General features: G+C 55.2%; 1 protein-coding gene across 1 annotated transcript in view; it reads right to left on the bottom strand.

Annotated features, from left to right (window-relative positions):
* ndufv1 (NADH:ubiquinone oxidoreductase core subunit V1) overlaps positions 1-22466 on the bottom strand; it is a 44372-nt gene extending 21906 nt beyond the window's left edge. The window contains exons 1-7 of the mRNA XM_059961739.1: positions 22361-22466; positions 20967-21068; positions 17943-18025; positions 15089-15259; positions 13515-13698; positions 12498-12687; positions 3384-3596 (exon numbers count right to left, since the gene is read on the bottom strand). Coding sequence (XP_059817722.1) covers positions 3384-3596; positions 12498-12687; positions 13515-13698; positions 15089-15259; positions 17943-18025; positions 20967-21068 — 943 coding nt within the window. The 5' untranslated portion in view covers positions 22361-22466. The remainder of the gene's footprint in view (positions 1-3383; positions 3597-12497; positions 12688-13514; positions 13699-15088; positions 15260-17942; positions 18026-20966; positions 21069-22360) is intronic.
* Positions 22467-25892: the final 3426 nt, after the last annotated feature.

Here is a 25892-nt window from a genome sequence, read left to right as displayed (position 1 = left end):
AGAGGATGTTTCCTATAGTGGGGGAGTCTATGACCAGAGGACAGAGATAGAGTGGATGTGGAGAAGATGTTTCCTATAGTGGGGGAGTCTGGGACCAGAGAACACCGATAGAGTGGATGTGGAGAGGAGGTTTCCTGTAGTGGGGGAGTCTGGGAGAAGAGGACACAGATAGAGTGGATGTGGAGAGGATGTTTCCTATAGTGGGGGAGTCTGGGACCAGAGGACACAGATAAAGTGGATGTGGAGAGGATGTTTCCTATAGTCGAGGAGTCTCGGACCAGAGGACACAGATAGAGTGGATGTGGAGAGGATGTTTGCTATAGTGGGGGAGTCTGGGACCAGAGGACACAGATAAGAGTGGATGTGGAGAGGATGTTTCCTGTAGTAGGGGAGTCTAGGACCAGCAGACACATATAGAGTGGATGTGGAGAGAGTCTAGGACCAGAGGACACAGAGAGAATGGATGTGGAGAGGATGTTTCCTATAGTGGGGGAGTCTAGGACCAGAGGACACAGATAGAGTGGATGTGGAGAGGATGTTTCCTATAGTGGGGGAGACTGGGACCAGAGGACACAGATAAGAGTGGATGTGGAGAGGATGTTTCCTGTAGTAGGGGAGTCTAGGACCAGCAGACACATATGGAGTGGATGTGGAGAGGATGTTTCCAATAGCGGGAGAGTCTAGGACCAGAGGACACAGATAAGAGTGGATGTGGAGAGGGTGTTTACTATAGTGGGGGAGTCTAGGACCAGAGGACACAGATAAGAGTGGATGTGGAGAGGGTGTTTACTGTAGTGGGGGAGTCGAGGACCAGAGGACACAGAGAGAATGGATGTGGAGAGGATGTTTCCTATAGTGGGGGAGTCTAGGACCAGAGGACACAGATAGAGTGGATGTGGAGAGGATGTTTCCTATAGTGGGGGAGTCCAGGACCAGAGGACACAGAAAGAGTGGATGTGGAGAGGATGTTTCCTATAGTGGGGGAGTCCAGGACCAGAGGACAGAGATAGAGTGGATGTGGAGAGGATGTTTCCTATAGTGGGGGAGTCTATGACCAGAGGACAGAGATAGAGTGGATGTGGAGAAGATGTTTCCTATAGTGGGGGAGTCTGGGACCAGAGAACACCGATAGAGTGGATGTGGAGAGGAGGTTTCCTGTAGTGGGGGAGTCTGGGAGAAGAGGACACAGATAGAGTGGATGTGGAGAGGATGTTTCCTATAGTGGGGGAGTCTGGGACCAGAGGACACAGATAGAGTGGATGTGGAGAGGATGTTTCCTATAGTCGAGGAGTCTCGGACCAGAGGACACAGATAAGAGTGGATGTGGAGAGGATGTTTCCTGTAGTAGGGGAGTCTAGGACCAGCAGACACATATAGAGTGGATGTGGAGAGGGTGTTTACTGTAGTGGGGGAGTCTAGGACCAGAGGACACAGAGAGAATGGATGTGGAGAGGATGTTTCCTATAGTGGGGGAGTCTAGGACCAGAGGACACAGATAGAGTGGATGTGGAGAGGATGTTTCCTATAGTGGGGGAGACTGGGACCAGAGGACACAGATAAGAGTGGATGTGGAGAGGATGTTTCCTGTAGTAGGGGAGTCTAGGACCAGCAGACACATATGGAGTGGATGTGGAGAGGATGTTTCCAATAGCGGGAGAGTCTAGGACCAGAGGACACAGATAAGAGTGGATGTGGAGAGGGTGTTTACTATAGTGGGGGAGTCTAGGACCAGAGGACACAGATAAGAGTGGATGTGGAGAGGGTGTTTACTGTAGTGGGGGAGTCGAGGACCAGAGGACACAGAGAGAATGGATGTGGAGAGGATGTTTCCTATAGTGGGGGAGTCTAGGACCAGAGGACACAGAAAGAGTGGATGTGGAGAGGATGTTTTCTATAGTGGGGGAGGCTAGGACCAGAGGACACAGATTGAGTGGATGTGGAGAGGATGTTTCCTATAGTGGGGGAGGCTAGGACCAGAGGACACAGATAGAGTGGATGTGGAGAGGATGTTTCCTATAGTGGGGGAGTCTAGGACCAGAGGACACAGATAGAGTGGATGTGGAGAGGATGTTTCCTGTAGTGGGGGAGTCCAGGACCAGAGAACACAGAAAGAGTGGATGTGGAGAGGATGTTTCCTATAGTGGGGGAGTCCAGGACCAGAGGACAGAGATAGAGTGGATGTGGAGAGGATGTTTCCTATAGTGGGGGAGTCTATGACCAGAGGACAGAGATAGAGTGGATGTGGAGAGGATGTTTCCTATAGTGGGGGAGTCTGGGACCAGAGGACACAGATAGAGTGGATGTGGAGAGGATGTTTCCTATAGTCGAGGAGTCTCGGACCAGAGGACACAGATAGAGTGGATGTGGAGAGGATGTTTGCTATAGTGGGGGAGTCTGGGACCAGAGGACACAGATAAGAGTGGATGTGGAGAGGATGTTTCCTGTAGTAGGGGAGTCTAGGACCAGCAGACACATATAGAGTGGATGTGGAGAGAGTCTAGGACCAGAGGACACAGAGAGAATGGATGTGGAGAGGATGTTTCCTATAGTGGGGGAGTCTAGGACCAGAGGACACAGATAGAGTGGATGTGGAGAGGATGTTTCCTATAGTGGGGGAGACTGGGACCAGAGGACACAGATAAGAGTGGATGTGGAGAGGATGTTTCCTGTAGTAGGGGAGTCTAGGACCAGCAGACACATATGGAGTGGATGTGGAGAGGATGTTTCCAATAGCGGGAGAGTCTAGGACCAGAGGACACAGATAAGAGTGGATGTGGAGAGGGTGTTTACTATAGTGGGGGAGTCTAGGACCAGAGGACACAGATAAGAGTGGATGTGGAGAGGGTGTTTACTGTAGTGGGGGAGTCGAGGACCAGAGGACACAGAGAGAATGGATGTGGAGAGGATGTTTCCTATAGTGGGGGAGTCTAGGACCAGAGGACACAGAAAGAGTGGATGTGGAGAGGATGTTTTCTATAGTGGGGGAGTCTAGGACCAGAGGACACAGATTGAGTGGATGTGGAGAGGATGTTTCCTATAGTGGGGGAGTCTAGGACCAGAGGACACAGATACAGTGGATGTGGAGAGGATGTTTCCTGCGGTCGGGGAGTCTAGGACCAGAGGACACAGATAGATTGGATGTGGAGAGGATGTTTCCTATAGTCGGGGAGTCTAGGACCACAGATAGAGTGGATGTGGAGAGGATGTTTCCTATAGTGGGGGAGTCTGGGACCAGAGGACACAGATAGAGTGGATGAGGAGAGGAAGTTTCCTATAGTGGGGGAGTCTAGGACAAGAGGACACAGACAGAGCGGATGTGGAGAGGAAGTTTCCTATATTCTTTCGCCCTGCGAGGTCACCGACGCCCGCCCGCCTCCACTCACCGGCGTGCCTCTCGATCAGCTCCCGGAGGGGGACGGACATCTCCTCCTCCACCGTGCAGGGGTTGTTGACGTGGCCCGAGATGTTGAAGAGCTTGGTGCCCGAGTTCCTCTCCCGCCCGAAGCCGTGGAACCAGGCCCCGCCGCGCCGGCAGATCGTCGGAGACACAGCCACCGTCTCCACGTTCGCCACCGTGGTGGGGCAGCCGAAGACCCCTGCGGGGAGAGGGAGAGAAGGGGCAGGGGGATTCGTACCCCGAGATTAATTTGGCACTGTCCCTGGTGCTCTCCCCTCTTTCCCTCCCCGCCCCATCGGCTGGCTACTGCCCCTGCCTGAGATGAGAAGCTGATGAAGTGATGATCATCCCCCCCCCCCTCCCCCCACTCCACGTGATGAGATCTCAACTTGGACATGGACTGTGGACTACTACTTTAAGGAGAGAAAGACTGAAAACAGCATTACGGAAAGCAGCTGTCTCCTGCCACTGTCCGAGGAGGGAGGGAGAGAGGTAGAGGGGGAGTGGGAGAGAGGGAGGGAGAGGGGGTGAGGGAGGGAGGGTTAGAGGGAGAGGGGGAGAGGAGGAGTGGGGAGAGGGAGTGAGGGAGGGAAGGAGAGAGGGAGGGAGTGGGAGAGAGGGAGGGAGTGGGAGAGAGGGAGTGAGGGAGAGAGGGAGAGAGATAGAGAGAGGGAGGGAGGGAGAGGAGAGAGGGAGAGAGATAGAGAGAGAGAGGGAGAGAGATAGAGAGAGGGAGGGAGGGAGAGGAGAGAGGGAGGGAGGGAGAGGAGAGAGGGAGGGTGAGAGAGGGAGAGGGGGGAGACGGGGTGAGAGGGAGAGAGGGGGAGAGGGGGAGAGGGGGAGAGGGGGAGAGGGGGAGAGGGGGAGAGAGGGAGAGGGGGAGAGGGAGAGAGAGAGAGGGAGGGAGAGGGAGGGAGGGAGAGAGGGAGGGAGAGAGGGAGGGAGAGAGGGAGAGAGATAGAGAGAGGGAGGGAGAGGAGAGAGAGGGTGAGAGAGGGAGAGGGGGGAGACGGGGTGAGAGGGGGTGAGAGGGGGGGAGGGGGTGAGAGGGGGGAGACGGGGTGAGAGGGGGTGAGAGGGGGGGAGAGGGAGGGAGAGGGAGGGAGGGAGAGGGAGGGAGAGAGGGAGGGAGAGAGGGAGGGAGAGAGGGAGGGGGAGGGGGAGGGGGAGGGGGAGAGGGAGGGGGAGGGGGAGGGGGAGGGGGAGAGGGAGGGGGAGAGGGAGGGGGAGGGAGAGAGGGAGGGGGAGAGGGAGGGGGAGGGGGAGAGGGAGGGGGAGAGGGAGGGGGAGAGGGAGGGGGAGAGGGGGAGAGGGAGGGAGAGAGGGAGGGGGGGAGAGAGAGAGGGAGGGAGAGGGAGAGGGAGGGAGGGAGAGAGGGAGGGGGAGAGGGAGGGGGAGAGGGAGGGAGAGAGGGAGGGGGAGAGGGAGGGGGAGAGGGAGGGGGAGAGGGAGGGGGAGAGGGAGGGGGAGAGGGAGGGGGAGAGGGAGGGAGAGAGGGAGGGAGAGAGGGAGGGAGAGGGAGGGAGAGGGAGGGGGAGAGGGAGGGGGAGAGGGGGAGAGGGAGGGAGACAGGGAGGGAGAGTGGGAGAGGGGGAGAGAGAGAGGGAGGGAGAGGGAGAGGGAGGGAGAGGGAGAGGGAGAGGGAGGGAGAGGGAGAGGGAGGGAGGGAGAGAGGGAGGGAGAGAGGGAGGGGGAGAGGGAGGGGGAGAGGGAGGGAGAGAGGGAGGGAGAGAGGGAGGGGGAGAGGGAGGGGGAGAGGGAGGGGGAGAGGGAGGGGGAGAGGGAGGGGGAGAGGGAGGGGGAGAGGGAGGGGGAGAGGGAGGGGGAGAGGGAGGGGGAGAGGGAGGGGGAGAGGGAGGGGGAGAGGGAGGGGGAGAGGGAGGGGGAGAGGGGGAGAGGGAGGGAGAGAGGGAGGGAGAGGGAGGGAGAGGGAGGGAGAGAGGGAGAGAGAGATGTGATAGCTGGTGCTGAGCACGTGTGGATTTACGGAAGCTCCACCGTCTTCCTCGCGCACACACAGAGCGACGAACGTCACTGGACGAGATCTCCGAGTGCCCGCGAGGGTGGGTAAAGGGAGATCCATCAGTGGCTGTCACAGTGCGCGTAACCAGATAATGACTCCAGCACGGAAACGGGCCACCTCGGCCCTTCTAGTCCGTGCCGACCGCTCACTCTCACCTTGTCCCACCTACCCGCACTCAGCCCATGACCCTCCATTCCTTTCCTGTCCACAAACCTATCCAATTTTACTTTAAATGACAATACTGAACCTGCCTCTACCACTTCTACTGGAAGCTCGTTCCACACAGCTACCACTCTCTGAGTAAAGAATTTCCCCCTCGTGTTACCCTTAAACTTTTGCCCCCTCACTCTCAACTCATGTCCTCTTGTTTGAAACTCCCCTACTCTCAATGGAAAAAGCCTATCTACGTCAACTCTATCTATCCCCCTCATAATTTTAAATACCCCTATCAAGTCCCCCCCTCAACCTTCTACGCTCCAAAGAATAAAGACCTAACTTGTTCATCCTTTCCCTGTAACTTAGATGCTGAAACCCAGGTAACATTCTGGTAAATCTTCTCTGTACTCTCTCTATTTTGTTGTCTTTTCTCTAATTCGGTGACCAGAACTGTACACGATACTCCAAAGAATAAAGACCTAACTTGTTCAGCCTTTCCCTGTGACTTAGGTGCTGGAACCCAGGTAACATTCTAGTAAATCTCCTCTGTACTCTCTCTATTTTGTTGACATCTTTCCTATAATTCGGTGACCAGAACTGTACACAATACTCCAAAGAATGAAGACCTAATTTGTTCAGCCTTTCCCTGTAACCTGGGTAACATTCTGGTAAATCTCCTCTATTTTGTTGTCGTCTTTTCTCTAATTCGGTGCCCAGAACTTAACACAATACTCCAAATTTGTTCGATCTTTCCCTGTAACCCCGGTAACATTCTGGTAAATCTCCTCTATTCTTTTGACATCTTTCCTCTAATTCGGTAAGTGTGACCCCGCGGGACCTACTGGTGCGTCTAACCCTCGCCTGGGGCTGCGGTTTTACCACTTGGAGGTGCTACCCTTAGTGGAGCCACAGTCGGCTCCGCTGAAGGACGAGGGGAAGATCGACGATCCCCGTTTATTCGGATCACAAACACCGCTCCTCGCCTCAGTCCTGCGGGGAGAGCGGAACCATCTTCCGCACGGCCGTGAGGCCGTAGCCCTTTGCTGCCTGAGCCGGCGTGGGTTTGGGAGCTTTATCTGTACCCCGACACAGACATCCCACCCTGCAAAAACCCATTTCAGGAAGGAGGTGCCATCAGTTTGCGGGAGACTCCCGGGAGAGATGGGGTGTCTGCGGCCAGCCAGCTAGATTAAATAACGTTAGCTGTACCAGTGGACGAATGACACCCGTTAAACTCACCTCAACATGTCTTTTACATTTTAACCCACCACGGGCAATAGAAAATCACTATTTGTGAACAGTGCAGCGGGCAACACGGTCGTTATTTTGACCCCTATTAGGCAGGGCTACAATTTAGAGTAGTCTGGGGTGCAGTACATTTTATATTTTCCTTTCTCTGGAACACGCTTGCATGTTTCTCTCTCTCGCTCTCAAAAAAATCAATTTCCGGGATATTATATATATACAGTCGGCCCTCCCTATCCGCGAGGGATTGGTTCCGGGACCCCTCGTGGATACCAAAATTCGCGGATGCTCAAGTCCCTTATTCAACCTGCCACGACGCGGTGGACATTAGGACCCGGCGGAACCCCGGACCTTATTTAACCTGTCTCTCGGTGCGGTGGACATTAGGACCCGGCGGAACCCCGGACCTTATTTAACCTGTCTCTCGGTGCGGTGGACATGGGGACCCGGCGGAACCCCGGACCTTATTTAACCCGTCTCAGTGCGGTGGACATGGGGACCCGGCGGAACACCGGACCTTATTTAACCCGTCTCTCGGTGCGGTGGACATCGGGACCCGGCGGAACCCCGGACCTTATTTAACCCGTCTCTCGGTGCGGTGGACATGGGGACCCGGCGGAACCCCGGACCTTATTTAACCCGTCTCAGTGCGGTGGACATGGGGACCCGGCGGAACCCCGGACCTTATTTAACCTGTCTCTTAGTGCGGTGGACATGGGGACCCGGTGGAACCCCGGACCTTATTTAAACTGTCTCTCGGTGCGGTGGACATGGGGACCCGGTGGAACCCCGGACCTTATTTAAACTGTCTCTCGGTGCGGTGGACATGGGGACCCGGCGGAACCCCGGACCTTATTTAAACTGTCTATCAGTGCGGTGGACATGGGGATCCGGCAGAACCCCGGACCTTATTTAAACTGTCTATCAGTGCGGTGGACATGGGGACCCGGCGGAACCCCGGACCTTATTTAAACTGTCTCTTGGTGCAGTGGACATGGGAACCCGGCGGAACCCCGGACCTTATTTAACCTGTCTCTTGGTGCAGTGGACATCGGGACCCGGCAGAACCCCGGACCTTATTTAAACTGTCTCAGTGCGGTGGACATTAGGACCCGGCGGAACCCCGGACCTTATTTAACCTGTCTCAGTGCGGTGGACATGGGGACCCGGCGGAACCCCGGACCTTATTTAAACTGTCTCAGTGCGGTGGACATTAGGACCCGGCGGAACCCCGGACCTTATTTAACCTGTCTCAGTGCGGTGGACATGGGGACCCGGCGGAACCCCGGACCTTATTTAACCCGTCTCTCGGTGCGGTGGACATGGGGACCCGGCAGAACACCGGACCTTATTTAACCCGTCTCTCGGTGCGGTGGACATGGGGACCCGGCGGAACCCCGGACCTTATTTAACCCGTCTCAGTGCGGTGGACATGGGGACCCGGCGGAACCCCGGACCTTATTTAACTTGTCTCTTAGTGCGGTGGACATCGGGACCCGGCGGAACCCCGGACCTTATTTAACCCGTCTCTCGGTGCGGTGGACATGGGGACCCGGCGGAACCCCGGACCTTATTTAAACTGTCTCTCGGTGCGGTGGACATGGGGACCCGGCGGAACCCCGGACCTTATTTAAACTGTCTCTCGGTGCGGTGGACATGGGGACCCGGCGGAACCCCGGACCTTATTTAAACTGTCTATCAGTGCGGTGGACATGGGGATCCGGCAGAACCCCGGACCTTATTTAAACTGTCTATCAGTGCGGTGGACATGGGGACCCGGCGGAACCCCGGACCTTATTTAAACTGTCTATCAGTGCGGTGGACATGGGAACCCGGCGGAACCCCGGACCTTATTTAACCTGTCTCTTGGTGCAGTGGACATCGGGACCCGGCAGAACCCCGGACCTTATTTAAACTGTCTCAGTGCGGTGGACATTAGGACCCGGCGGAACCCCGGACCTTATTTAACCTGTCTCAGTGCGGTGGACATGGGGACCCGGCGGAACCCCGGACCTTATTTAAACTGTCTCAGTGCGGTGGACATTAGGACCCGGCGGAACCCCGGACCTTATTTAACCTGTCTCAGTGCGGTGGACATGGGGACCCGGCGGAACCCCGGACCTTATTTAAACTGTCTCAGTGCGGTGGACATTAGGACCCGGCGGAACCCCGGACCTTATTTAACCTGTCTCAGTGCGGTGGACATGGGGACCCAGCGGAACCCCGGACATAATTTAACCCGTCTGTCAGTGCGGTGGACGTCGGGACCCGGCGGAACCCCGGACCTTATTTAACCCGTCTCTCGGTGCGGTGGACATGGCGACCCGGCGGAACACTGGACCTTATTTAACCCGTCTCTCGGTGCGGTGGACATGGGGACCCGGCGGAACCCCGGACCTTATTTAACCTGTCTCTCGGTGCGGTGGACATGGGGACCCGGCGGAACCCCGGACCTTATTTAACCTGTCTCTCCGTGCGGTGGACATTAGGACCCGGCGGAACACCGGACCTTATTTAACCCGTCTGTCGGTGCGGTGGACATTAGGACCCGGCGGAACCCTGGACCTTATTTAACCTGTCTCTCGGTGCGGTGGACATAGGGACCCGGCGGAACCCCAGACCTTATTTAACCCGTCTCTCGGTGCGGTGGACATAGGGACCCGGCGGAACCCCGGACCTTATTTAACCCGTCTCTCGGTGCGGTGGACATGGGGACCCGGCGGAACCCCGGACCTTATTTAACCCGTCTCTCGGTGCGGTGGACATGGGGACCCTGCGGAACCCCGGACCTTATTTAACCCGTCTCTCGGTGCGGTGGACATGGGGACCCGGCGGAACCCCTGACCTTATTTAACCCGTCTCTCGGTGCGGTGGACATGGGGACCCGGCGGAACCCCGGACCTTATTTAACCCGTCTCTCGGTGCGGTGGACGTCGGGACCCGGCAGAACCCCGGACCTTATTTAACCCGTCTGTCGGTGCGGTGGACATGGGGACCCGGCGGAACCCCAGACCTTATTTAACCCGTCTGTCGGTGCGGTGGACATGGGGACCCGGCGGAACCCCGGACCTTATTTAACCCGTCTGTCGGTGCGGTGGACGTCGGGACCCGGCGGAACCCCAGACCTTATTTAACCTGTCTCTCGGTGCGGTGGACATGGGGACCTGGCGTAACCCCGGACCTTATTTAACCTGTCTCTCGGTGCGGTGGACATGGGGACCAGGCGGAACCCTGGACCTTATTTAACCTGTCTCTCAGTGCGGTGGACGTCGGGACCCGGCGGAACCCCAGACCTTATTTAACCCGTCTCTCGGTGCGGTGGACATGGGGACCCTGCGGAACCCCGGACCTTATTTAACCCGTCTCTCGGTGCGGTGGACATGGGGACCCGGCGGAACCCCGGACCTTATTTAACCCGTCTCTCGGTGCGGTGGACATGGGGACCCGGCGGAACCCTGGACCTTATTTAACCCGTCTGTCGGTGCGGTGGACATGGGGACCAGGCGGAACACCGGACCTTATTTAACCTGTCTCTCGGTGTGGTGGACATGGGGACCCGGCGGAACCCCGGACCTTATTTAACCCGTCTGTCGGTGCTGTGGACATGGGGACCCGGCGGAACCCCGGACCTTATTTAACCCGTCTCTCGGTGCGGTGGACATGGGGACCCGGCGGAACCTTGGACCTTATTTAACCCGTCTCTCGGTGCGGTGGACGTCGGGACCCGGCGGAACCCCGGACCTTATTTAACCTGTCTCTCGGTGCGGTGGACATGGGGACCCGGCGAAACCCCAGACCTTATTTAACCCGTCTCTCGGTGCGGTGGACGTCGGGACCCGGCGGAACCCCGGACCTTATTTAACCTGCCTCTCGGTGCGGTGGACATGGGGACCCGGCGGAACCCCAGACCTTATTTAACCCATCTCTCGGTGCGGTGGACATGGGGACCCGGTGGAACCCCGGACCTTATTTAACCCGTCTCTCGGTGCGGTGGACATGGGGACCCGGCGGAACCCCGGACCTTATTTAACCCGTCTCTCGGTGCGGTGGACGTCGGGACCCGGCGGAACCCCGGACCTTATTTAACCTGTCTCTCGGTGCGGTGGACATGGGGACCCGGCGGAACCCCGGACCTTATTTAACCTGTCTCTCAGTGCGGTGGACATGGGGACCCGGCGGAACCCCGGACCTTATTTAACCCGTCTCTCGGTGCGGTGGACATGGGGACCTGGCGGAACCCCGGACCTTATTTAACCCGTCTCTCGGTGCGGTGGACATGGGGACCCGGCGGAACCCCGGACCTTATTTAACCCGTCTCTCGGTGCGGTGGACGTCGGGACCCGGCGGAACCCCGGACCTTATTTAACCCGTCTCTCGGTGCGGTGGACATGGGGACCCGGCGGAACCCCGGACCTTATTTAACCCGTCTCTCGGTGCGGTGGACATGGGGACCCGGCGGAACCCCGGACCTTATTTAACCCGTCTCTCAGTGCGGTGGACGTCGGGACCCGGCGGAACCCCGGACCTTATTTAACCCGTCTGTCGGTGCGGTGGACATGGGGACCAGGCGGAACACCGGACCTTATTTAACCTGTCTCTCGGTGTGGTGGACATGGGGACCCGGCGGAACCCCGGACCTTATTTAACCCGTCTCTCGGTGCGGTGGACATGGGGACCCGGCGGAACCCCAGACCTTATTTAACCCGTCTCTCGGTGCGGTGGACGTCGGGACCCGGCGGAACCCCGGACCTTATTTAACCTGTCTCTCGGTGCGGTGGACATGGGGACCCGGCGGAACCCCGGACCTTATTTAACCTGTCTCTCAGTGCGGTGGACATTAGGATCCACGGCGTTCCTGCTCGCGAAAATAATAGCGGTCGAAAATAAAGTTGGATTAATAAAGCAATGGGAAAGAGGTGAGACGCCATCGGCCATCGGAAAAGCGTTGGGCTGCAGCCGGTCAACGGTCGGAACAATTTTAAAGGATCAAGTGAGAAAGGCCCTGCCCTGATGAAAGCTACAATTATTACGAAGCAACGCAGTGGCATAGTGACTGGGTTTTGGAGTTTTTGACCCCCCACATCAACCTGGCACGGTGGAGAGTGCACTTGGGAACGATCTGTCCCGAGCCCGGCGCTGAAACATACGTTCTTACGTGTTTTACATGCACAGAAAGGTAAAATATATACTGTACACTAAGACAAACGTTTGAATAACTGACGCCAAATAAACCGGGATGTACCTGTTCCGACTGACATAGTAAGGGAACTCCCGATCTTTTTCGACCGCGATGCACGATAACCCACGCACATCCTCCCGTATGATTTAAATCGTCTCTCGGTTACTCACAGTACCTAACACAGTGTACATGCCGTGTAAAATGGCAGTCACGCTGCATCGTTTCGGGAATAACGACAAGGGAAGAAAGTCTGTGTCTTCCGGGCCTTCGCGATCCGCGGCCGGCTGAATCCGGGCACGCGGAACTCGCGGATCCGGGTGGGGGAGGGGGGGGGGGCGCTATCAACGCGGGAGAGTCCCGGAAATTCCGGGAGAGGTGGGATGTACGCTCAACGCAACAGTACAACAGCGACCGTTAACCGCAAAACCGGGCTCCGGGAGCGTCCTTTCCCCGCTGGCAATCTGCGCGAGCGCGACCGCGCCCTCCTCCGCCCTTACCCACGTCGGCCGGGAAGGGGGGCTTCATCCGGGGCTTGCCCTGCTTGCCCTCGATGGACTCGATGAGGGCCGTCTCCTCGCCGCAGATGTAGGCGCCCGCCCCGCGGAAGACGAAGACGTCGAAGTCGTAGCCGGAGCCGCAGGCGTTCTTCCCGACCAGGCCAGCCTCGTAGGCCTCGCGGATGGCCACCTGCCCGAGGGAGGGGAGCGGAGTCAGGTCGGCCGCCGAGGCCCTCAAACCCTCACCAGCACCAGCCCCTCCACCGACCCGCTGGGATGGCGACCAGAGGGCAGGGGTCGAGGGTGAAAGGTGAGAGGCTGAAGGGGAACGCGAGGGGAAACCTCTTCACTCAGAGGGAGGTGAGGCTGTGGGACGAGCCGCCAGCACAAGTGGCGAACGCGAGCTCAATTTCAGTGTCGGAGAGGAGCTTGGACGGGTACCCGGGCGGGAGGGAGTGCGGAGGGCTGTGGTCCCACAGGTCGATGGCAGTCGGCCGTTTAAATGGTACAGCATGGACTAGATGGGCCAAAGGGCCCGAGGAAGTGGTCGAGGCAGGTACATTAACGACACTCGGACAGGGACACGGATAGGAAAGGTTGAGAGGGATACGGGTGGTCCCTCTGTGGAAGGAGCTGCCGGAGGAAGTGGTCGAGGCAGGTACATTAACGACACTCGGACAGGACGCGGAGAGGAAAGGTTTAGACGGATACGGGTGGTCAGCCTGTGGAAGGAGCTGCCGGAGGAAGTGGTCGAGGCAGGTACATTAACGACACTCGGACAGGGACACGGATAGGAAACGTTTAGAGGGATACGGGTGGTCCGTCTGTGGAAGGAGCTGCCTGAGGAAGTGGTCAAGGCAGTTATATTATGGAGACTGGGAGGGGTGCAGGGGTATAAGGGGCTGACAGAGACAGGGATGGAGACAAGGAGGGAGGGGGTGAAGGAGACAGGGAGGGTTGCAGAGAAGGGAATGGACGACAGAGACGAGGTAGGGAGTTCTGGACGGACAGAATCACCTGAAGGTTTGAAGCCTCATTGTAGAACTCCCCACGGATGTAGATATAGGCGGCTTGGGCTCCCATCGACCGACCTGCCACCAGGCACCCCTCGATTAACTTGTGGGGGTCGTGTCGAATGATCTCCCGGTCCTTGCAGGTACCGGGCTCCCCCTCATCCGCATTCACCACCAGGTACTTGGGTCTGTGACAGGAGTCAGACACAGAGTGAATCTCCCTCCACACCGTCCCATCACACACTCCCTGGGTCAGACACAGAGTGAATCTCCCTCCACACCGTCCCATCACACACTCCCGAGGTCAGACACAGAGTGAATCCCCCTCCGCACCGTCCCATCACACACTCCCGGGGTCAGACACAGAGTGAATCTCCCTCCATACCGTCCCATCACACACACCCGGGGTCAGACACAGAGTGAATCTCCCTCCACACCGTCCCGTCACACAATCCCGGGGTCAGACACAGAGTGAATCTCCCTCCACACCGTCCCGTCACACAATCCCGGGGTCAGACACAGAGTGAATCTCCCTCCACACCGTCCCATCACACACACCCGGGGTAAGACACAGAGTGGATCTCCCTCCACACCGTCCCATCACACACTCCCGGGGTCAGACACAGAGTGAATCTCCCTCCACTCCGTCCGATCACACACTCCCGGTGTCAGACACAGAGTGAATCTCCCTCCACACCGTCCCATCACACACTCCCGGGGTCAGACACAGAGTGAATCTCCCTCCGCACCGTCCCATCACACACTCCCGTGGTCAGACACAGAGTGAATCTCCAACCACACCGTCCCATCACACACTCCCGGGGTCAGACACAGAGTGAATCTCCCTCCGCACCGTCCCATCACACTCCCGGGGTCAGACACAGAGTGAATCTCCCTCCACACCGTCCCATCACACACTCCCGGGGTCAGACACAGTGTGAATCTCCCTCCACACCGTCCCATCACACACTCCCGGTGTCAGACACAGAGTGAATCTCCCTCCACACCGTCCCATCACACACTCCCGGTGTCAGACACAGAGTGAATCTCCCTCCACACCGTCCCATCACACACTCCCGTGGTCAGACACAGAGTGAATCTCCCTCCGCACCGTCCCATCACACACTCCCGTGGTCAGACACAGAGTGAATCTCCCTCCACACCGTCCTATCACACACTCCCGGGGTCAGACACAGAGTGAATCTCCCTCCACACCGTCCCATCACACACTCCCGTGGTCAGACACAGATCTGAATCTCCCTCCACACCGTCCCATCACACACTCCCGGGGTCAGACACAGAGTGAATCTCCCTCCACACCGTCACATCACACACTCCCAGGGTCAGACACAGAGTGAATCTCCCTCCGTACCGTCCCATCACACACTCCCGGGGTCAGACACAGAGTGAATCTCCCTCCACACCGTCCCATCACACACTCCCGGGGTCAGACACAGAGTGAATCTCTCTCCTCACCGTCCCATCACACACTCCCAGGTCAGACACAGAGTGAATCTCCCTCCTCACCGTCCCATCACACACTCCCAGGTCAGACACAGAGCGAATCTCCCTCCTCACCTGCCATCTGAAGGCTTGTTCATGAAGCCCCACTTCATGCCGGTCGGAAACCCGGCCCCTCCCCGACCCCTCAGCCCGGACGTCTTCACCTCCCCGAGGATCCAGTCCGCCCCCTTCAGCAGGATCTCCTTCGTCTTGTACCAGTCTCCCCGCCGTAGCGCTCCCTTCAGCCTGGGGGGACAAGAGTGGAGGGGAGTGGGAAGAAGGGGAAAAGAGTGAGGGGGATTGAAAAAGATTTATGTCCTGTTATCACCCTGATAGCGAGGATGTGCCCCCAATTTCCTGTGAGTTATGGAGCGTCCGAATTTCCCTGGCAGATCAGGGAGTGCTGACGTTCACGTCCCAGATGGAGGCAACTCAGAATTGATAACCCTTCGCCTTGGGGGCTTCAGAAAAGACACCCCCTCCCGTTAAGTACGGGGGCATCACAAGTTCCCCCGCCCGTAAAAAATGAGCAGCCAGGAAGATCCATTACTCAAACAGGGGACGTCCGCAAATACCCCAACTCCTGAATGAGGGAATGTGCACCAATACCCCAACCCTGAATTAGGGAATGTCCACAAATACCCCAACCCTGAATTAGGGAATGTCCACAAATACCCCAACCCCTGAATAAGGGGATGTCCACAAATACCCCAACCCTGAATTAGGGAATGTCCTCAAATACCCCAACCCTGAATTAGGGAATGTCCACAAATACCCCAACCCCTGAATAAGGGGACGTCCACAAATAACACAACCTTCTGAATTAGGGAATGTCCACAAATACCCCAACCCCTGAATTAGGGGACGTCCACAAATACCCCAACCCCTGAATAAGGGGATGTCCACAAATACCCCAACCCTGAATTAGGGAATGTCCACAAATACCCCAACCCTGAATTAGGGAATGTCCACAAATACCCCAACCCCTGAATTAGGGGACGTCCACAAATACCCCAACCCCTGAATAAGGGGATGTCCACAAATACCCCAACCCTGAATTAGGGAATGTCCACAAATACCCCAACCCTGATTTAGGGAATGTCCACAAATTCCCCAACCCCTGAATTAGGGGACGTCCACAAATACCCCAACCCCTGAATTAGGGGACGTCCACAAATAACACAACCTTCTGAATTAGGGAATGTCCACAAATACCCCAACCCTGAATTAGGGAATGTCCACAAATACCCCAACCCCTGAATAAGGGGATGTCCACAAATACCCCAAGCCCTGAATTAGGGAATGTCCACAAATACCCCAACCCCTGAATTAGGGAATGTCCACAAATACCCCAACCCCTGAATTAGGGGACGTCCACAAATATCCCAACCCCTGAATTAGGGGACGTCCACAAATACCCCAACCTTCTGCATTAGGGAACGTCCACAAATACCCGAAACCCTGAATTAGGGAACGTCCACAAATTCCCCAAACCCTGAATGGTGGAACGTCCTCAAATACCCCAATCCCTGAATAAGGAAAGGTCCACAAATTTCCCAATCCCTGAATGAGGGGACGTTCACAAATACCCCAACCCCTGAATTAGGGAATGTCCACAAATACCCCAACCCCTGAATTAGGGGACGTCCACAAATTCCCCAATCCCGGAATTAGGGAACGTCCACAAATACCCCAACCTTCTGCATTAGGGAACGTCCACAAATACCCGAAACCCTGAATTAGGGAACGTCCACAAATTCCCCAAACCCTGAATGGTGGAACGTCCTCAAATACCCCAATCCCTGAATAAGGAAAGGTCCACAAATTTCCCAATCCCTGAATGAGGGGACGTTCACAAATACCCCAACCTTCTGAATTAGGGAATGTCCACAAATACCCCAACCCTGAATTAGGGAATGTCCACAAATACCCCAACCCCTGAATAAGGGGATGTCCACAAATACCCCAACCCTGAATTAGGGAATGTCCACAAATACCCCAACCCTGAATTAGGGAATGTCCACAAATACCCCAACCCCTGAATAAGGGGACGTCCACAAATAACACAACCTTCTGAATTAGGGAATGTCCACAAATACCCCAACCCCTGAATTAGGGGACGTCCACAAATACCCCAACCCCTGAATTAGGGAATGTCCACAAATACCCCAACCCCTGAATTAGGGGACGTCCACAAATAACACAACCTTCTGAATTAGGGAATGTCCACAAATACCCCAACCCTGAATTAGGGAATGTCCACAAATACCCCAACCCCTGAATAAGGGGATGTCCACAAATACCCCAAGCCCTGAATTAGGGAATGTCCACAAATACCCCAACCCCTGAATTAGGGAATGTCCACAAATACCCCAACCCCTGAATTAGGGGACGTCCACAAATATCCCAACCCCTGAATTAGGGGACGTCCACAAATACCCCAACCTTCTGCATTAGGGAAAGTCCACAAATACCCGAAACCCTGAATTAGGGAACGTCCACAAATTCCCCAAACCCTGAATGGTGGAACGTCCTCAAATACCCCAATCCCTGAATAAGGAAAGGTCCACAAATTTCCCAATCCCTGAATGAGGGGACGTTCACAAATACCCCAACCCCTGAATTAGGGAATGTCCACAAATACCCCAACCCCTGAATTAGGGGACGTCCACAAATTCCCCAATCCCGGAATGTGGGAACGTCCACAAATACCCCAATCCCTGAATGAGGGAATGTCCACAAATTCCATCCCGCTCCCCCCTCAGTGGAGTGCCTGCATTTTCCCTTCCACTGTCTGGAAGCGTCACCGTTATGTTATCCCTGTGAGAGAGCGTCCCCGTTTTCCTCCCCTCACAGTGAGAGGACACCTCCCTCCATGAGCCTGCGACCATCTCCCCTCGGTTAGGGATCGCCTCTGAATTCCTCTCACCTCCAGTCGTGCCTGCCATACAGGTTGGTGAAGATACGGTCCTCATCCTTCAGCGGGCCGTATTTGGTCTTGGCGGGAGCCTCCTGTGATGGGAGGGAGGGGCACAGTCGTCAGCGAGATCCCACCCTCCGACAACTGTGACCGGTGTGGGGAGTCGAGGGACAGGGGGACCTCGGGGTACGAGGGTAGGACATGCACTGTGAATGTTGGGGAGTGTCGAGGGACGGGGGGACCTCGGCGTACGAGGGTGGGACACACACCGTGAACGGTGGGGAGTGTCGAGGGACAGGGGGACCTCGGCGTACGAGGGTCGGACACACACCGTGAACGGTGGGGAGTGTCGAGGGACAGGGGGACCTCGGCGTACGAGGGCAGGACACACACCATGGACGGTGGGGAGTGTCGAGGGACGGGGGAACTCGGCGTACGAGGGTAGGACACACACCGTGAACGGTGGGGAGTGTCGAGGGACAGGGGGACCTCGGCGTACAAGGGTAGGACACACACCGTGAACAGTGGGGAGTATCGAGGGACGGGGGGACCTCGGCGTATGAGGGTAGGACACACACGGTGAACGGTGGGGAGTGTCGAGGGACGGGGGGACCTCGGCGTACGAGGGTAGGACACACACCGTGAACAGTGGGGAGTGTCGAGGGACGGGGGGACCTCGGCGTACATGGGTGGGAATCGCAAAAGGTCGGTTTGCAGGGGCAGCAGGCTATCAAGAAGGAAAATAGGACGCTGGCCTTCGTTGCTGGAGGGGTCGAATTCAAGAGCAGGGAGGTCATGCTGTAACTATACAGGGTACTGGTGAGGCCGCACCGGGAGTACTGTGTGCAGTTCCGGTCTACGTACTTGAGGAAGGATATACTGGCTTTGGAGGCAGTGCAGAGGAGGCTCACCGGGCTGATTCCAGGGATGAAGGAGTTAACCTATGAGGAGAGATTGAGTCACCTGGGACTGTACTCTCTGGAGTTCAGAAGAATGAGAGGGGATCTTATAGAAACAGACAAAATTTTGAAAGGGACAGATAAGATAGATGTAGGAAAGTTGTTTCCATTGGTGGGTGAGACTCGAACTAGGGGACATTGCCTCAAGGTTCAGGGGAGAAGATTTAGGACGGAGATGGGGAGAAACTGTTTTTCCCAGAGAGTGGTGAATCTGTGGAATTCTCTGCCCAGGGAAGCAGCTGAGGCTTCCTCACTAAATATACTTAAGAAACAGTTAGGTAGGTTTTTACACAGCAAAGTAATTAAGTGTTCTGGGGAAAAGGCCGGTCGATGGAGCTGAGTTTACGGACAGATCGGCCATCATCTCATTGAAGGGCGGAATAGGATCGATGGGCCGGATGGCCTACTCCTGCCCCTATTTCTTATGTTATGTTCTTAAATCAATTACAGTGTAATTGACTTAGACAAATTGGAAGACTGGGCAAAAAAGTGGCAGATGGAATACAGTATTTTGGTAAAAAGGAACAAGAGTGCGGACTATTCTCTCACCGGGGAGAAGGTTCGAACATTAAGAGGTGCAGAGCGACTTGGGAGACCTCGTGCAGGACTCCTGGAAGGTTAATTCTGAGGCTGAGTCTGTGGGAAAGAAGGCAAATGCAATGCTGGCGCTTATTTAAACAATAGACTATAGGTGCAGGAGTCGGCCATTCAGCCCTTTGAAAGGACTGGTTTAAGGTGGGCATTGGAGAGGATGTTCCCTATGGTGGGGGGGGGGGGTATCCAGAACTAGAGGGCACAGCCTCAAAATTGAGGGGCGCCACTTTAGGACAGAGGTGAAGGAGGAATTCTTTGCGCCAGAGAGCGGTGAAGCTGTGGAACGCTCGGCCACGGAGGCCAAGACCTTGGGTAGACTAAAAGCAAAAATCGGTATGTTTACTGATTGGTCAAGGAGGGAAGGCAGGTGAGCGGGATCTGGGGTTGAGAGGGTGAGCAGCTTTAAGTTCCTTGGCATAAACATCACCGAGGATCTCACATGGTCTGTACACACCGGCTCTGAGGTGGTGAAAAAGACACGACAGCGCCTCTTTCACCTCAGACGGTTGAGGAAGTTTGGGACGGGCCCTCAGATCCCAAGAACTTTCTACGGGGTCACGATCGAGAGCATCCTGACCGGCTGCATCACTGCCCGGTACGGGAATGGTACCTCCCTCCATCGCAGGACTCTGCAGAGAGTGGTGCGGACAGCCCAGCCCATCTGTAGTGTGAACTTCCCACGATTCCGGACACTTACAGAGACAGGTGCGTAAAAAGGGGCCCGAAGGATCACTGGGGACCCGAGTCGCCCCAACCACAAACTGTTCCAGCCGCTACCGTCTGGGAAACGGCACCGCAGCATAAAAGCCAGGACCGACAGACTCCGGGACAGCTTCTCCCACCAGGCCATCAGACTGATTAACTCACACTGATACAATTGTATTTATACGTTATATTGACTGTCCTGTTGTACATACACGATTTATTATAAATTACTATAAATTGCACATTTAGACGGAGGTGTAACTTAAAGATTTATTACTCCTCATGTACATAAAGGATGCAAGTAATAAAGTCAATTCAAAATTCTATTCAATTCTTCTGCAGTATTAGTTCCTCAGTATTATTACCCCTCACATCCCCCCTCTCACCTTCAGTGCTTGCCCTCTGGTATGAGACATGTCAACCCTGGGAATCAGATACCCCCCTGTCCACTCTATCTATGCCCCTCATAATCCTGTAAACCGCTCTCAGATATCCCCTCGGCCTCCGGCGTAAGGAACCCACGTTTATCCAGCCACTTGTGACAGCACATGTAAACCAGACGGCCCCCTGGTGAATCTCTTCTGCCCCCTCTCCAAAGCCTCAACATCCTTCCTGCAGAGGGACGGCCAGAGCTGTCCACAATTTTCCAGGTGTGGCCTAACCAGAGTTTGATAAAGCTGAGATCAAACACACTTGACTTCCGAACTCTGAGAAGAGTGGTGGCGGGGGTGGAAGTCGGGGCTGGAACGGGAGGAGAGGGTGGCCGGAGGCTTACCTGCTGGGGGGGCGAGGTGAGGTGGCGCACCGCGGAGGAGGCGGACGACGGGGAGAGGAGGGGAGGGCGGAAGCAGCCCCACAGCCGAGTCACCGACAGCATCTGCGGGGGGAGAGAGAGACAGAAGGAGGTCATTTGCCCCTGAAGCTGAAAAATCAAAACAACCCATGCCCCTCCACCCTTATTGAGCCCATCGGGCTTCCGTAACCAGCTTCCCCCACCCCAGTGTCCCTGGGAAACCCTCCCACTGTGCTTCACACACTCGAGGCACTTTGTCCCCAGAACTGACACTCAATCTCTCTCAAAACTGGCCGCCCAGCCCTCGCCGGGTCATAGAGCTGCCTGCTTTTTCCAGACGCCCTCCTTTCTCGTTCACTCCCTCAGTCTTCTTCTCTCCCCTTCCTCTCCTTCACTCCTCCCCTTTCCCCACTGCTATCCCTCATTTCCTCCCTCCTTTCTTCCTGTCCCTCCCTCCATCATTCCCTCCCCTCCTCTCCATCATTCCCTCCCCTCCTCTCCATCATTCCCTCCCACTCCTCTCCCTCACTCCAACATTCCCTCCCCTCCTCTCCATCACTCCCTCCCCCTCCTCTCCCTCACTCCATCATTCCCTCCCCCTCCTCTCCCTCACTCCATCATTCCCTCCTTTCCCTCACTCCATCATTCCCTCCTCTCCCTCACTCCATCATTCCCTCCTCTCCCTCACTCCATCATTCCCTCCTCTCCCTCACTCCATCATTCCCTCCCCTCAACACACACACAACACCGGTGGAACACAGCATACATAGGGAGTAGCACTGTCGGCATCTCAGGCCGAGACCCTTCCGTGTTTGGGTTTTAATTTCCCTCCTCTCCCTCCCTCCATCCATCACTCACTCCCCCTCCTCTCCCTCACTCCATCATTCCCTCCCCTCCTCTCCCTCACTCCATCATTCCCTCCTCTCCCTCACTCCATCATTCCCTCCCCCTCCTCTCCCTCACTCCATCATTCCCTCCCCCTCCTCTCCCTCACTCCATCATTCTCTCCCCTCCTCTCCCTCACTCCATCATTCCCTCCTCTCCCTCACTCCATCATTCCCTCCCCTCCCTCACTCCATTATTCCCTCCCCTCAACACACACACACACTCAACACAGCAGGCCCTCCTCTCCCTCACTCCATCATTCTCTCCCCTCCTCTCCCTCACTCCATCATTCCCTCCTCTCCCTCACTCCATCATTCCCTCCCCTCCTCACCCTCACTCCATCATTCCCTCCTCTCCCTCACTCCATCATTCTCTCCCCTCCTCTCCCTCACTCCATCATTCCCTCCTCTCGCTCACTCCATTCCCTCCCCCTCCTCTCCCTCACTCCATCATTCCCTCCCCCCAACCACTTGCCTCCTTCTCTCACTCACCTTCACCTCTTCGATGTCCCTCCACCCGGAAGCGGAAACGCGACCGGGTCACGTGGGGCCGCCCCAGCGCCACCTTTGTTCGGGGAACCCTCCAGACAGAGGGTCTCGGCCCGAAACGTTGACTGCCCGTTCCCGCGGATGCTGAGTTCCTCCAGCTTTGTTTGTACCTGTTGCTTGGGCGCCAGCATCTGCAGTGTGCTTGGCGTTTACCGCTCCCTCCAAACCCGCGGCAAACCTCCGCCATCTTGGAGAGGGGCAAACACCCGCGCATACGTCCCGCCCCCCCGTCTCTGATTGGCTGAGTCGCGCTTCCTGCCTTCCTCGCGTCCTTCAGCACTCTCCCTCCGATTCGCCAGTGTTTCTATCACTCTCCCGCCCCAACGCCCTGCTGCCTCCGACTGTCCCCTTCCGATTGGACCAGAAAAACATCACTCTCCCTCCCATGGGGCGGGACTCCAGCCTTCGCTCTCCCTCCCTCTTCTCTCATTGGTCGGGGCTTTCAGTCCTCTCCCTCTCATTGGCCGGGGCGTCCAGCCATCATTCGCTCAATTGTCGCGGCCGTCCCCCCCCAACTCTCTCTCCCATTGGCCGCGCGGAAATCCCGCCCCAATCTCCCATTGGCCGATCGTTCCGACCCCCGTCCACGTCCATTGGTGGGGCACTTACGCTCCGCTTCTGATTGGACTGCGGGTGCCGACGAACCGTCCCCCTTGCTCCTCGGCGGAGAGAGTTTATTTTGAAGTTAAAGTTTTATTGAACGCAAACAACGACAGAGTATCGTTATCATATCGTTATCATATATCGTCTTGAAGTCTGACGTAAAAATACAAATGAAGGTTTCTTATTGCCCTATTCACACTTATGGATAATAAAATTTGCCGTAAATTACCAGAAGATTTGTGATAAACAAAGGATTATTTCTCATATAACAACCACAGCACGGAAACGGGCCATCTCGGCCCTTCTAGTCCGTGCCGACCGCTTACTCTCACCTTGTCCCACCGACCCGCACTCAGCCCATGACCCTCCACTCCTTTCCTGTCCATATACCTATCCAATTTTACTTTAAATGACGATACCGAACCTGCCTCTACCACTTCTACAGGAAGCTCGTTCCACACAGCTACCACTCTCTGAGTAAAGAAATTCCCCCTCGTGTTACCCTTAAACTTTTGCCCCCTAACTCTCAAATGACGTCCTCTTGTTTGACTCCTCTACTCTCAATGGAAAAAAGCCTATCCACGTCAACTCTATCTACCCCCCTCATAATTTCAAATACCTCTATCAAGTCCCCCCTCAACCTTCTACGCTCCAAAGAATAAAGACCTAACTTGTTCAACCATTCCCTGCAACTTAGGTGCTGAAACCCAGGGAACATTCTAGTAAATCTCCTCTGTACTCTCTCTATTTTGTTGACATCTTTCCTATAATTCGGTGACCAGAACTGTACACAATACTCCAAATTCGGCCTCATCAATGCCTTGTACAATTTTAACATTACATCCCAACTCCTATACTCAATGCTGTGATTTATAAGACCAGCATACCAAAATCTTTCTTCACCACCCTGTCCACATGAGATTCCACCTTCAGGGAACTATGCACCATTATTCCTAGATCACTCTGTTCTACAGTATTCTTCAATGCACTTACACTGTTTGTCCTATTTGGATTAGTCCTACGAAAATGTAGCACCTCACACTTATCAGCATTAAACTCCATCTGCCCTCTTTCAGCCCACTCTTCTAACTGGCCTAAATCTCTCTGCAAGCTTTGAAAACCTACTTCATTATCCACAACGCCACCTACCTTAGTATCATCTGCATAAGGATTGCTATGAGATTTGGTATTATTAGTAAACCCTAATGAAATGTTTTCAAAACAAAAAGTAAAATCTATATTAATGTATTGATCTATAAATTGACAAACACCAACCCTAAATGTTTTAGCACATTCACAGTCCCAAAACAGATGAAATAAACCACAACCAGAAGTCAATAGACAATAGTGCAGGAGTCGGCCATTCGGCCCTTCGAGCCAGCACCGCCATTCACTGTGATCATGGCTGACCATCCACAATCAGTACCACGTTCCTGCCCTCTCCCCCTATCCCTGGGCTCCGCTATCTATAAGAGCTCTATCTAACTCTTTCTTGAAGGCATCCAGAGAATTGGCCTCCACTGCCTTCTGGGACAGAGCATTCCACATATCCACCACTCTCTGGGTGAAAAAGTTTTTCCTCAACTCCATTCTAAATGGCCTAACCCTGATTGTTAAGCTGTGGCCTCTGGTTCAGGGCTCCCCCGACATCAGGAACATGTTTTCTGCCTCCAGCGTGTCCAATCCCTTAATAATCTTATCTGTTTCAATCGGATCCCCTCTCATCCTTCTAAATTCCAGTGTGTACAAGCCCAGCCGCTCCAATCTTTCAACATATGACAGTCCCGCCATTCCGGGAATTAACATCGTGAACCTACGCTGCACTCCCTCAATAGCAAGAATGTCCTTCCTCAGATTTGGAGACCAAATCCGCACACAATACTCCAGGTACTCCAGGTCTCACCAGGGCCCTGTTCAGCTACAGAAGGACCTCTTTGCTCCTATACTCAACTCCCCTTGTTATGAAGGCCAACATGCCATTAGCTTTCTTCACTGCCTGCTGTACCTGCATGCTTACTGTCCGTGACTGATGAACAAGAACACCTAGATCTCGTTGTACTTCCCCTTTTCCTAACTTGACACCATTTAGATAGAAATCTGCCTTCCTGTTCTTGCCACCAAAGTGGATAACCTCACATTTATCCACAGTAAACTGCATCTGCCCACCCACCCAACCTGTCCAAGTCACCCTGCATTCTCCTAACATCCTCCTGACATTTCACACTGCCACCCAGCTTTGTGTCATCTGCAAATTTGCTAATGTTACTTTTAACCCCTTCATGTAAATCATTAATGTATATCGTAAATAGCTGCGGCCCCAGCACCGAGCCTTGCGGTACCCCACTGGTCATTTCAAAAGGAATAGAATATAAAAGCAGACAGATAATACTGAGCCTTTATAAGACACTAGTCAGCCGCACTTGCAGTATTGTCAACAGTTCTGGGCCCTGCGTCTCAGAAAGGATGTGTTGTCGTTGGACAGAGTCCAGAGGAGGTGTGCGAGGATGATTCCGGGAACGAAGGGGTTAATATACGAGGAGCGTTTGGCAGCTCTGGGCCTGGTCTCACTGGAATTTAGACGAATGCGGGTTGTGGGGGGGAGATCTCATTGAAACTACCGAACGTTGAAAGGAGTGGATAAGGTGGGCATTGGAGAGGATGTTCCTTATAGTGGGGGGTATCCAGAACTAGATCTCGTTGTACCCCTTTTCAGCAAGAACAACGAGCTTACAGAGAGGAGGTGCAGCGGCTAACAGACCGGTGCAGAGCCAAAAATCTGTCTCTGAATGTGAACAAAACAAAGGAGATGGTTGTTGACTTCAGGAGGGCACGGAGCGACCACTCCCCGCTTTAAGGTAAGGGAAGGGAAGTT

The sequence above is a fragment of the Hypanus sabinus genome, unplaced genomic scaffold (assembly GCF_030144855.1).
Source record: "Hypanus sabinus isolate sHypSab1 unplaced genomic scaffold, sHypSab1.hap1 scaffold_515, whole genome shotgun sequence".
Lineage (NCBI taxonomy): Eukaryota > Metazoa > Chordata > Chondrichthyes > Myliobatiformes > Dasyatidae > Hypanus > Hypanus sabinus.
The sequence above is the reverse complement of the archived record's forward strand: the minus strand, read 5'-3'. Positions and strand labels throughout refer to the sequence as shown.